General features: G+C 33.7%; 1 protein-coding gene across 1 annotated transcript in view; it reads right to left on the bottom strand.

Moving 5' to 3' along the window:
• LRRIQ1 (leucine rich repeats and IQ motif containing 1) overlaps positions 1-13,355 on the bottom strand; it is a 216,455-nt gene that overhangs the window by 26,184 nt on the left and 176,916 nt on the right. The window contains exons 23-24 of the mRNA XM_037167657.2: positions 13,002-13,134; positions 8,471-8,531 (exon numbers count right to left, since the gene is read on the bottom strand). Of these exons, the coding sequence (XP_037023552.2) occupies positions 8,471-8,531; positions 13,002-13,134 (194 nt within the window). The remainder of the gene's footprint in view (positions 1-8,470; positions 8,532-13,001; positions 13,135-13,355) is intronic.

The following is a 13,355-nucleotide window of genomic DNA, read 5'->3' on the forward strand; positions in this document are numbered from 1 at the left end:
TGTTCACACACGCACATTCTAGTCCACTCTCCTTGGCTGCCAGGTGACGCTGACATGGTGCAAACTATTTCATTATACTAACACTGGTTGGACTTTTCCCAGTCACACCTCATATATCCGTCGTTTGTGTGTACCACCATTTAGTTATACTTTCATTCACTGAATAAGATTTGGGTTGTTTCCAACGTTTGGCTATTACAGATAAAACTGAGATGAACATTTATATATAGGTTTTTAGTTAAACATAAGTTTGTTTTTTCTAAGAAAACTGCTCAAGAGAAGAATTGTTGAGTCATAAGTTAAACATGTATTAACTCTAATAAGACATTAGCAAGTTTTTTCCGGTGGTTATACCACTCTCAGTAGCAATGTGGGTGAGGTCCAATGCTCCACATATTCATCAGCACTTGGTATTGCCAGGGTTTTATTTTAAGCACTATAATAGCTGCACTGTGGTATAATATAGTGGCCTTCACAATTTCCCTAGTGATTAATGATGTTTAAAATCTTTTCATTTAGTATTTCAATTTGAATATTCTCTTTGGTGAAGCTAAATCTTTTTGCTCATTTTTTAAAGTTTTCAAATGTACTTTATTTCTTCAATCATGACGTATTTTAATGGGTACATAGTGTTTTCTCTTGTAGTTGTTGACACTACTATAGGTGTGCCCCTTGCCCCCCCTTTGCCCACCTCCACTTCATTTCAGTTGTTTATTGCAGATAACTGTGGTGACAATTAATTTTATTGATAGCCCAACTGGGCCACAGGGTACACAGACGTCTTTGGTGGAACATTATTCCTGAGTTTGTCTGTGAAGGTTTCTGGATAGTAGCATGTGAATCAGCAGACACCAGATTGGCCTTCCCAATGTGCATGGTAACACCTAATCCACTGAGGAACTGCATAGAAAAAAAAGGCAGAAACGGGGAGAATTAATTCTCCCTGCTTGACCAAAGATGCTGGGACACAGGTCTTCTGTCTTACGACTGGAATGTGCACCATTGGTTCTCTTCTGTCTTACGACTGGAATGTGCACCAAGACACTGATTCCAAGAGTCTTGAAAATGGATAGTGTAAGTCTTGTTGTTCTTTTTTGAGATTGTATAGGCTATTCTAAGGTCCTGTATACATACATACACATATCTATGTGAATAGATATCTATGTAAAGAGAAAATTATATATATATATAATACATATCTATATCTATCTATCTCTCTACACAGAAAGAGAGAGATACAGATCCTATTGGTTCTGTTTCTGTGGTGAACCTTGACTAATATAATTATCGAATAGTTCCTTTGTGCCTCCTTCTAGAAATTCATCTTCAGAAGGGACTACTGTACTACTGTTCAGATTTTTTCACCATTGGAAAGCTTGTTTTTTTCTGATCTTAAAGTATGTACTTTTCTGCATTTGCTTCTTTTGATAGTCACCCATGTTGCTGTGTGTATCCAGAGTTACTTCCTTTTCATTTCTGAGTAGGTACGTCATTGTAAGAGTATACCACAGTTTATCCGTTCTTCTGTTGATAAACTTTTAGGCTGTTTGCATTTTATGGCCTTTAGCAATACAGCTGCAATGTGATTTTCCAACAGGTCTTTATGCGGGCATTTGTTTTCATTTCCCTTGGACAAATGTGCAGAAGTAGAATTAATGAATCATAGGATAGAAGCATGTATAATTTTATATACAACTGACTTTTTAAAAATAGTCTTATCATTTTTCACTATACCCGTGTGAGAATTCAAGTTGTTTCATATCTTTGCCCACATTTGTGTTTTCTAGCTTTAAACTTTTAACCATTCTAGTGTGATGCAGTAGTATCTCATTGCTATTTTATTTATTTTGTTAATTATTTTATTGTATTTTTTCCATTACCATGTATCCTCCAGAGATGGTATGCTAAGAGAAATATGCCAGTCATTGCTGTTTTAATTTACTTTAATATGCTTATTAACCATTCAAGTATCTTCCTTTGTGAAGTTTTAAATATTTTTCCACTTTTTAATGACTTTGGGTGTTCATCTTTATATTATTGATTTTAGAAATTTAAAAAATGTATTATGGATACAAGTCCTTTGTTAGATGTGTCACATGTTGGGGAGGGATTCTTTGTACTCGGAGGATTAGCGTGAGAGGGAGGAGGAGAGAAATTGAAGAGGGAGAGAGACAATATGAATTTTTCCTCCAGCATGTGGCGTGACTTTTTATTTCTTTTCATTTTCTGAATGAGCCTTTCTGAGTGCAAATACTTTTAAATTTCATGAAGTGCAATTTATATTTTTATTTTTTATTTATGATTTTGTCTCCTACCTAAAAATTCTTTACTAACAGCAGGTTTATGAAACTATATTACTATGCTTTCTTTGAGAGGTTTTAGAATTTTAGCTTTTACATTTGGGCTCATAATTCATACCAAATTCATTCTCAAATATGATGTTAAGTAGAAATTAAGATTCACTTTTTTCCTTGTACATATCCAATTGTACAATATTATTTGTTTACAAAATTATTCTTTTCCTCTTTTAATTGCTTTGGTACCTTTAAGAAAAATAAATTAATATTACAAGTGTGGTATTTTTCTGGACTCTATTTTTTTCCATTGTTTTTCTATCATTATGCACATAATACACATTTTTGTTTACTAGGGCTATATGGCAGTTTTTAAGTCAGGTAGTATGAGTCTCCTTACTAGTTTTTTCAAGATTACATAGACTATTCTAGACCACTTGCATTTGCATATACATTTTAAAATTTATCCATTTCTACTAAAAAGCTTTACAGAAGTATACTGAATTTGTAGATCACTTCTAGAGAATTGACATAATTTTTTATTGTTGACATTATTACAAATGTCTCCATTTTCCTCCTTTTTGCCAACCTCTGCTCAGCCCCCCGCCCCCATACCTTCTGGCCATCACCACACTGCTGTCTGTGTCTACGGGTTATGCACATATGTTCTTTAGCTAATCCCTTCACCTTCTTTTCTTCAGTGCCCCTGCCCACCTGCATCTCACTGAGAATGGTCACTCTGTTCTATGTATCCATGCCTCTGTTTCAATTTTGTTCACCAGTTTATTTTGCTCATTAGATTCAACATTTAAGTGAGATCACATGGTATTTATCTTTCTCCATCTGGATTAATTCACTCAGCATAATGATCTTCAGATTGATCCACAGTGTAGCAAAGGTAAGAGTTCCTTCTTTTTATGGCTGCATAGTATTCCATTGTGTAAATGTACCACAGCTTTTTTATCCACTAATAAACTCTTATAATTTGAGTCTTCCTACTCATGAATATGGAATATCTCTTTGATTTTTTTAAGGCAATGTTTGGCAGTTATTGTAGGGGCTTCGTATACCTTCATGTTAATGTTTTTCCTTAAATATTTACATTTTTAACATTGAGGTAAACAGAGTATTTTAAATAAAATTTTCTAGTTTATTTATATGTAGTTATATATTATATATGTAAAATTATGTCCCTGACTGGTGTGGCTTAGTAGATTGAGTGCCAGCCTGTGAAAAAGGGTCCCTAGCAGTGGGCACGTGAGAGGCAACCACACGTCCATGTTTCCTTCTCGCCCTTCCTTCCCCTCTCTTTAAAAATAAATAAATAAATATTTTATAAAAATAAAATTATATACATTATGCATTATATATGTAAAATTATATATATATTTCCTCCAATAATAGGGATATGGAGGCCTCTTTTAATAATTATTCATAGATTTCTTTCTGAATGATTCTACCAGCTTCTATTTCACCAGCCACACGTGTTTTTACATTGTTGACAGCACTTTTCATTACCTAATATTCTAATTTAAATTAATGTGCTTATTAACCATTACTATAACCATCATAGTAATACAACTTCTTCATTTAAATTTTATACTTTGGGCCCTGGCTGGTGTAGCTCAGTGGATTGAGCACGGGCCTGCAAACCAGACAATCGTGGTTCGATTCCCAGTCAGGGCACATGCCTGGGTTGCAAACCAGTTCCCTGAAGGCCACTTCCCAGCAGGGGATGCATGAAAGGCAACCGTACATTGATGTTTCTCTCCCTCTCTCCTTCCTTTCCCCTCTAAAGATAAATAAATAAAATCTTTAAAAAAAAAAAAAAAAAATTTTATACTTTGGTCATATAACTAAGCATCTATTTATAAACATTTACGCATTAGGCACCATCTGTGTGAATTGCCTATGTATATTCTTTCTCTGCTGTATTTCTATTTCTTTGTCATTGGGTTACCTGACTTTATATTATTCATTAGCAGAAATTCCTTTGTATTTAGATATTAAGATACTGTTAGTTTTTAGCATTGAACATAGTTTGTCCTGTCTACAGTCTGTTAACCTTTCCTAGAAAATCTTTCATAGGAGGAAATGTTTAATTTAACAAAATAATTTTTGCCATATAAGTTTTACTTTTTATTTTTACTTTGTTTATTTTATTTATTTATTTTTAGAGAGAGGGGAAGGGAGGGAATAAGAGAGATAGAGAAACATCAAAGTGTGGTTGCCTCTCATGTGCCTCCCAATGGGGACCTGGTCCACAGCCCAGACACGTGCCCTGACTGGGAATCAAACTGGTGGCCCTTTGGTTCGCGGGCTGACACTCAATCCACTGAGCAACACCAGCAAGGGAAATTTGTACTATTTTTTAAAGTATATTTTATTGATGATGCTATTACAGCCGTCCCATTCTTTTTCTACCTTTTATCCCCCTCTGCCCTGCACCCTCCTTTCTCCAGCATGCCTCCCTCCTTGGTGCATGGCCATGGACTGTACAGATAAGTCCTTTGGCTTCTCCATTTCCTAGAATTTGTACTATTTTTACTTTCTCAGTTACACAATAGTGGAATGGATAAGATTCCTGATGAACTAATTATAGAAGTATTATAGGAATAGCTTATTAACTATGGACACACATATAACCAAAACCAAGCTGCAATGTGTGTAAAGGCAGATTTAATAACAAACATTAAATTACAGTAAGTTACTGTTAAATCTGTTTATATCAATTTTTATCACTTTTTTCCAATTCTTGCTTTTTTATTCAAGTAAATGGCTTTTATTGAAAATTACCTTCAGTGACCTTAAATTCAATAGAAATACCCCTGTTGATTAACCAAAGTTAGTCTGTATTCACATCAGTTTATTCATATTCATTCATAGGTTAAAAGTCTTTATGTCCATGGCTAATTAGGATTAGGTGTCCACATTCCAACTTATTACCTAAGACACTAACCAGAAAAGTTATAGCCTCTAAAACTACTACACAGTCAAACTGGTGACCAGGCCACACAACCAGCCTGAACAATTACACAAGTTCACTTTGTTACATGTATCCAAGGATGCTGCTTTAACAATAAAAAGTAATTTCAGAAGACTAAAAATAATAATAATAAAGAAATACTTCTTCACTGCTAAGTTGCAATGATATTCTTTTTTATTTATTCAGTTACATAGCTTTACTTTTCACATTTGAATCTTCAAACCTTCTGAATCCCATTTGTCATGAAGGGTGTGTATGCTCTCTGAAATGTCCTTATATTTTCTTAATACTAGCTTACTGAATACCATTTACTTAACAATCTGACCCTTCCCACCTTTATCACATTATACTCCAATATAGCTAGGTGTATTTTTGAACTCACCATTCACGCCCATCGGTCTATTTGTCCATGCCATAAGGTGAACTTTAGCTTTGTCTGTCTTTCCATCTGGTGGCACCGGTTGCTCTACCTTTTCAGAGTTGTCCTACACAGTCCTGGCTTTTTATTCAGCCATATACATTTCAGAATGAGACTTTTTTTCAAGTATCTAAAACAACAGCTGTAATTTTTTGGAATTGTTCTTAAGTTATAGATTTACTGGGGTACAATTTACACATTTTATATGGGAAGTTGTTGCATCCCTGAATGGTCGACTTACTTAGTATTGTAAATATTATGATATCCCACTCAGATTACCTGTAACCACTGAATCAGATTCCCACAGCTGCTCAAAAAATTGAAGCCTGGTGGCTCTCAGCTGAGTCTCTTCTGGAAAATATTCTTTGCTGAAGAGAGCTGGCTTTCCCAAGTCACACTTTTTCTGGAGGTGTTGAGGGAGCATAAAATCCTGATCCAATTTCCTCATATTGAGATAACTGTAAAGAGCCTTCCCTACTGCCAGATCTTACTACCTCTGTGGTACCTCTGTTGCAACTGATCCTTTCTTTCTGCTCAAGCCTGCTGCTTCCATCCCTCAAAGGAGTTTTCCTGAAAGCCTCCCCCAGTAAATGCCCTGCGCTCAAATATCAAAATCTTAGAATATGTTCCCTGGAGAATCTGAACTCTAACTCTCTCTGTAGGAAACACTTTCTAATAGATACTTGGAAACAACTAAAATGATGTTTTGTTTCCAACTTTCTTATTAATGTCAGACGCACAATATGCTTTGATGATTTGGAAGACAAAGATGTTATCAAAACCCAGCACTTGAATATTTGATTATGCTTTATTCTGTGTTCACTTTTGAAAGTTAAAGAAGCGGATGATGTTTTTACTTATCCATAATATTAAGAAATAACTCTATTGTCTTTTTGGTATGCATTGTTTCTGACATAATGTTAGCTGTCAATCTGTTGTTCTTTTGTAGATAATCTTTTAATTCACTAATTCTCTCTTTTATGAGGTCCAGTCCAGAGCTTATTTCAGTGATAATAATTTTTATTTCCAGAATTTCTAATAGACTCATTTGCATATCTACCTGTCCTCTCATAAAAAGTGGATTACTTTTGTTTCCTAATTTTCTGTCTTTTTCTATTTCTTTGAGGATCTTATAACACAGGTGAGTGTGGCTATTTTTCCTAAATTTTGTTATGTCCTGGTCCCAGTTGTGCAATTACCTGTGTCCAGTTCCCCAGTAAAGTTGGGTGCTCTCATTCCCCAACACTCCACAAGGTTTCCACTCAGGACTTTCAGTTCACCCAGTATGTCTTTGGCATAGAGATACTTGATTTCTTCCCTGTCTCTACTCACACAAAAGCAAAACATATATTCTTTTCTACTACCATTCACCTTATTTTTGTGTTCAGCTATACCTCTTCAATATGGAAAAAAAGCACTTGTCATTGCTGTGTATTTTTGGTCTCTTTGTACTGAGTGTAATCTACTAGTGTATGGAAAAAGAGAATTGTCAGAGCATTCATCTCACAGAACCATTTTGATTAAAGATATACCCAACCTGTTTTCATTCATTTTTAGAACTATAACAATTAAGTTTAATATTATTAACAATTAAGTGCAATATTACTTCCTTTTATCCTGGCATTTCTTGGCATTTTTGTATTTCCCATTCTTGCTCCAAGTGGCCATTCAACAATATGTGAGAAAGTGCTAGTAGGTGATACGTATGGTGTAAGTACATTGAAGCACTGATAATCTCCAAGACACTCTACCAGAGGAATCTCTATTAAAGTGTAAGAAACTATTCGTATAGTGATTATTTCAAATTTATATTCTATAAATATTTTCATAAACACATTAATTTAGCCATTGTCCTAATGTTGCTCCTATTTCAGGAAAACTTCTTAAATGAGTTATGAGAATGATGAATAAAACTGCTCTGGATAACATAATACTAGTTTCTACTAGAAACTACATTATCTTCTTATATTAAATTCTACAAGGCAAATACAATTATGATCAGTTTTCTTGGTGAATGTGGAGTCTGAGCGGGGAGTATTAATTGGATGATATAAATGAAAGGTGTTATAAAGTTGGGATCACTTGATGTATCTGTTTTTACCTACCAAGGAGGTCATATACTTCTGTCCTTGGTCAGGGTACCCTATCCTCTGGAAATTTCTGGAGCTCTGAGAATGTCTTGTTTAGGGGGCTCCATTTCTCTAGACTCCATATTGATCCTTCTCCTTTTGCTTACATAGGCTTCCAACTCATAGCATATAGCATATAGCGCTACTGACTTTAGCAATGTACAAACAGTTATGCTGACGAGAACCTACATGCTACTTTAGAACTTGGTTGTTCCTAAAGCTCTGATAATTTACACTCTTATTATTTAGAGCGGGTGGGTTCATAATTACTTGTTTATTTTTATCTGGTTTAATTTTCCGAGTTGTGAGAGTACTTTGTTATTTCATTCAAATATTCTACTCAGAACATATTCAAAAATAATTTTACTATGTAATTTCCTGAATAATTTTACTTTAAATACAATAATATGCTAATATTTAAAAATCTGCCATGTAGAATCAATATTTTAGAGTAATATATTTTAAAATTATATTACAAGCAGAAAAAAGCATATTATTTTAGTACATAGTATTTTGATGTTTCCCAAATAAATACAGTTTGATATTTCCACAATTTATATGAATACATGGACATAATTTAAAGTGCCACTCATTGAGTACTGGTGTCTACAACATTTTCTGTAACTTTAAACACATTTCTTACCACAAGCTGAACTCTTCCACCATTAAGCACCTCTGGATCTAACTGAGGCAGGAAACGATTGCTGCAATAGTGACCAAAAGAGGAATCACATTATTATATGATTTTAGAGAAAGAGCATAGAAGAAATGCCCAATTAAAAGTTTGGGAGTAATTAGTAATTTCAAAATGAGAGTAATAGTTTTCTTTAAAAAGGCTACATGCAAAGATACATATACAAATTTACATATTTCCAGTCATTTTAAATTCAACTTGACATAATATTTAAATTTCTAAAAGAACCTTAAATGCTTCTCTTCTTTGCCAAACATAAACACATAAAATAAACAAAACTTGATATATGAGAGACCTATAGCCAACATCATACTCAACAGGCAAAAACTAAAATCTTTTCCACTAAGATCAGGAACAAGACAAGGCTGTCCACTTTCACCACTTCTATTCAAAATAGTATTGAAAGTTTTAGCCACAGCAATCAGACAAGAAAGGGAAATAAAAGGCATCAAAATCAGAAAGGAGGAAACAAAACTGTCACTGTATGCAGATGATATGATAGTGTACATGGAAAATCCTATAAGGCTCTACCCCAAAACTGATCAACCTAATAAATGAATTTGGCAGAATAGCAGGTTACAAAGTCAATATCCAGAAATCAAAGACATTTTTGTATACCAACAATGAATCAGCAGAAGCAGAAATCAAGAAAAGAATCCCATTCGATATAGCAAAAAGAAAAACAAAATATCTAGGAATAAACCTAACCAAGGATGTAAAAGACCTGTATGCAGAAAACTACATAACGCTGAAGAAAGAAATCAAGGAAAACACAAACAAATAGAAACATATACCATATTCATGGATTGGAAGAATTAACATCATCAAAATGTCCATACTACCCAAAGCAATTTACAGATTCAATTCAATACCTATTAAAGTACCAATGACTTACTTCATAGATATAGAATAAACACTTCAAAAATTTACATGGAACCATAAACAACCCCAAATAGCAGCTGCAATTTTGAGAAAGAAGAACAAAGTAGGAGGGATCACAATACCTGATACCAAACTGTATTACAAGGCCACTGTAATCAAAACAGCCTGGTACTGGCATAATAACAGGCACATAGACCAGAAATAAACCCAAATCTCTATGGCCAATTAATATTTGACAAAAGGGGGCAGCAACATAAAATGGACTAATAATAGCCTCTTCAACAAACGGTGTTGGGAGAACTGGACAGCTACATGCAAAAAAATGAAACTCAAGCACCAACTTACACCATACACCAAAATAAATTCAAGGTGGGTAAAAGACTTAAATATAAGCCGTGACACCATTAAAGTCCTAGAGGAGAACATTGGCAAGAAAATCTCAGATATTTCACCCAGCAACTTTTTTACTGTTATGTCCCCCAGAGCAAAGGATTTAAAGGAAAGAATAAACAAAAGGGATCTCATCAAAATTAAAAGCTTTTGTATGGCTAAACAAAACAGTATTAAAATAAAAAGAGATCCAACTGTATAGAAAAACATATGTGCCAATGATACCTCAGACAAAGGTTAAATCTTCAAAATATACAAAGAACTTACACCACTCCACTCTAAGAAGTCAAGCAACCCAATTAAAAAGTGGGCAAAGGACTTAAACAGACATTTCCCCAAGGAGGACATATAGAAGATCCAGGGACACATGAAAAGATGCTCAATATCACTAGCTATCAGAGAGATGCAAATTAAAACCTCAATGAGATACCACTTTACACCGGTCAGAATGGCCATCATAAACAAAGCAACAAACAACAAGTGTTGGAGAGGTTGTGGAGAAGAGGGGACCCTAATCCACTGTTGGTGGAATTACGGACTGGTACAACTACTGTGGAAAACAGTACAGAATTTTCTTAAAAAACTAAAAATGGACCTGCCTTTTGATCCAGCAATTCCACTGCTGGGATTATATCCTAAGAACCCTGAAATACCAATTCAAAAGAACCTATGCACCCCAATGTTCATAGCAGCACAATTTACAATAGCCAAGAGTAAGAAACAACCTAGGTGCCCGTCAGTAAATGAATGGATTAAAAATCTATGGTACATATACACAATGGAATTCTATGCAGCAGAAAGAAAGAAGGAGCTCCTACCCTTTGCAACAGCATGGATGAAACTGGAAAGTATAATGCTGAGTGAAATAAGACAGGCGTTGAAAGACAAATACCATATGATCTCACCTTTAACAGGAAGCTAAATAACAAAACAAACAAGCAAGCAAAATAAAACCAAAGACACTGAAATAGAGAACAGGCTGACAGTGACCAGAGGGGAGAGGGAAGGGAATTTCAGGGGAAAAAGGGGAAGAATTTACAGGAACTAGTGTAAAGGACACATGGACAACAACTAAGGGGGGTGGAAATGTGAGGGAGGTGGGGAGCATGGGGTCGTGGGCTGGATGGGAGTAAAAAACAGAAAACTGTACTTAAACAATAATTAAATTAAAAAAATAAAATAAAATTTTAAAGAAACAAGAATGATAACTAACAAATTATAAAAATATATTACATTTATGTACATATGTTATGAGTAAAGCAAATTTCCCTATTGTTAAAGTAGTTTTATTGTCTTTAATATATTATATTAATGTTCACAATTATCTTCTGCTTAAAAGTAGAACATTAACATTTGGCTATTCAAACACTTCCATTCTTGAAAATATTATTTCTTAAAGTATTGCTATCTATTCCTTTATATATTATATGTCGAAAGAGAAAATCCATAAGCAATTGCTTGTTGTATCATATATTTAAATATAATTTACTAGGAGTAAGGGATATTGTTAAATGTGTAAGTTTATTTATACTGTATCCTGAATTATTCTTTTTTTAAATTTTTTCACATTATCTATACTAAGCTTTAAAAACTCTGAACCAGGCCACCTGTATCTAGTTAATATAGATTGTAAGCTATAGGTTATATTACATTTGTTTATAGTTCTAAGGATTTCATATTATGAATTACACTAGATTGATTCCAACATAAAATAAATTTTACTTACATTAATTAGAATATGTACCAAAATAAAAATTATCAGATGTTGATGGCTTTATCACTACTTTCTCTGCTCACAACCAAATGGGACATAATTCAAATTTGAAAATGTTTGAATTTTATTTTTACTCTGTACTTTGTTCTTCACGATTTAAAAGTCTTCCATTGATATAACTGAGCACATATGAGGGTTTTAGTTCATACATATTACATTACTAAAAAGTTTGATTTTTTATACACTTTATACATAAATTAAGTTTTAATTCTCATAACCATAGGATTTTATTTGTTTGTTACTCATTTAAATAGTTATTACCCCAATGCCTGAAAACATTTCTAAAGTATCATCTATATTTAGATTTCATATCAGTTTATATATTTAATAAATGCTTAAAATAGTATTTTTTACTTTTGTGGGGATATATGTAGCTAAAGTGAAAGTCCTGAAAATTCATGTTAAAAATGTTATTTCTGGGTTTTTATTTCCTTATAACTTTGATTCAGTGATTATGCACGTAAATGCTTTACATCACATTGTTGTTGGCTGACTTTTTCCCCTCAAAATTCTTATGTTGAAGTCCCAACCCTCAATACCTCAGGATTTGACTGTTTGGAAATAGGGTCTTAAAAGATGTAATTCATATAGAAGGAGGTCATACAGGTGGGTCCTAATCCAATATGACTGCTGTTCTTACAAGAAGAGGAGCTTGGAGCACAGACGACACAGATGAGGGGCAGTCACGTGAGGACCCACTCAGCGGGGGGCCATCTGCAAGCCAAGGGGAGACACCTCCAAAGAAACCGAACTCGCTGACTCCCTGATCTGGGATTTGTAATGTGCAGGACTGTGAGAAAGTAGATCTGCTGTTTAAGCCACACAATTTGTAGTATTTTGTTACAGCAGCCCTAGCAAACTAAAAGATACATTAACACAACTAAAATTAATTGACCCTGTTTGTTGCTAAATAACAAATTTACTATCTTCCACATTGTGAGCTCATCCCTATTTGGTGAGATAGTAGTAAAATATTATCATCTTACTATGTAGGAGAGGAAACTGAGCATCAAGACATTAAAAATTAGTTACATGACCCCGGTAAAGGGGCAGCATCAGGAGTAAATTATAATTTTAACTGTCAAACATAAATGATAAAAATAACACAAAATAAAATACAACTTGTATTTTATAAACATAGATAATGTTTATAAACAATTAATAAATACCATGCATTTTACTTCAAAAGGAAGAATCATTTGTGTAGTTCCTCTGTTATTAACAATTACAGAAACAGAGTTCTCAAACATTTTAAAATAAAAAATATAATGAATGATTGAATGTTCTATATAAGAGGCCTTTTTTATAACCTGCTGTTGTAGTATTTGGGCCTTTGACTATAAAGTCATGTTTGTTTTAGCACAATTAACCTACGTTTAAATTTTCAAGATATGTTTACAATAGGAAATTCTAATTGAAAGCCAATGACCTCACCATTTTGTATTTCTGGAACTACTTGTTTCATGAACTCCAACCTGTGTGGAAAGCCACTGATATGTATATTCTTCTTTCCTTTCTAATTTTTCATTCACCACAGTATCCTTGTTGATAAATTCTTCTTCTTTATCTGGGAAAGAAATGAGAAAAGTTTATTTTTTATTTAAAGGTATCAGTTTTGTCCAAAGAGTTAAGTTTAGGGTAATAATTCTATCACAAGAAAGGAAAAATAAAGCACTAATTCATGGAAGCTAAATCATCTGTAAGAAAAAATGTCAGTCACTTACATATAGAGTACTTCTGCTGAAGTTTCAAATCCACTTATTTTAAAAAATGGAGGAAATGTTTTAA

This window comes from Artibeus jamaicensis, unplaced genomic scaffold, assembly GCF_021234435.1.
Source record: "Artibeus jamaicensis isolate MK-2021 breed Jamaican fruit bat unplaced genomic scaffold, CSHL_Jam_final scaffold_584, whole genome shotgun sequence".
NCBI lineage: Eukaryota > Metazoa > Chordata > Mammalia > Chiroptera > Phyllostomidae > Artibeus > Artibeus jamaicensis.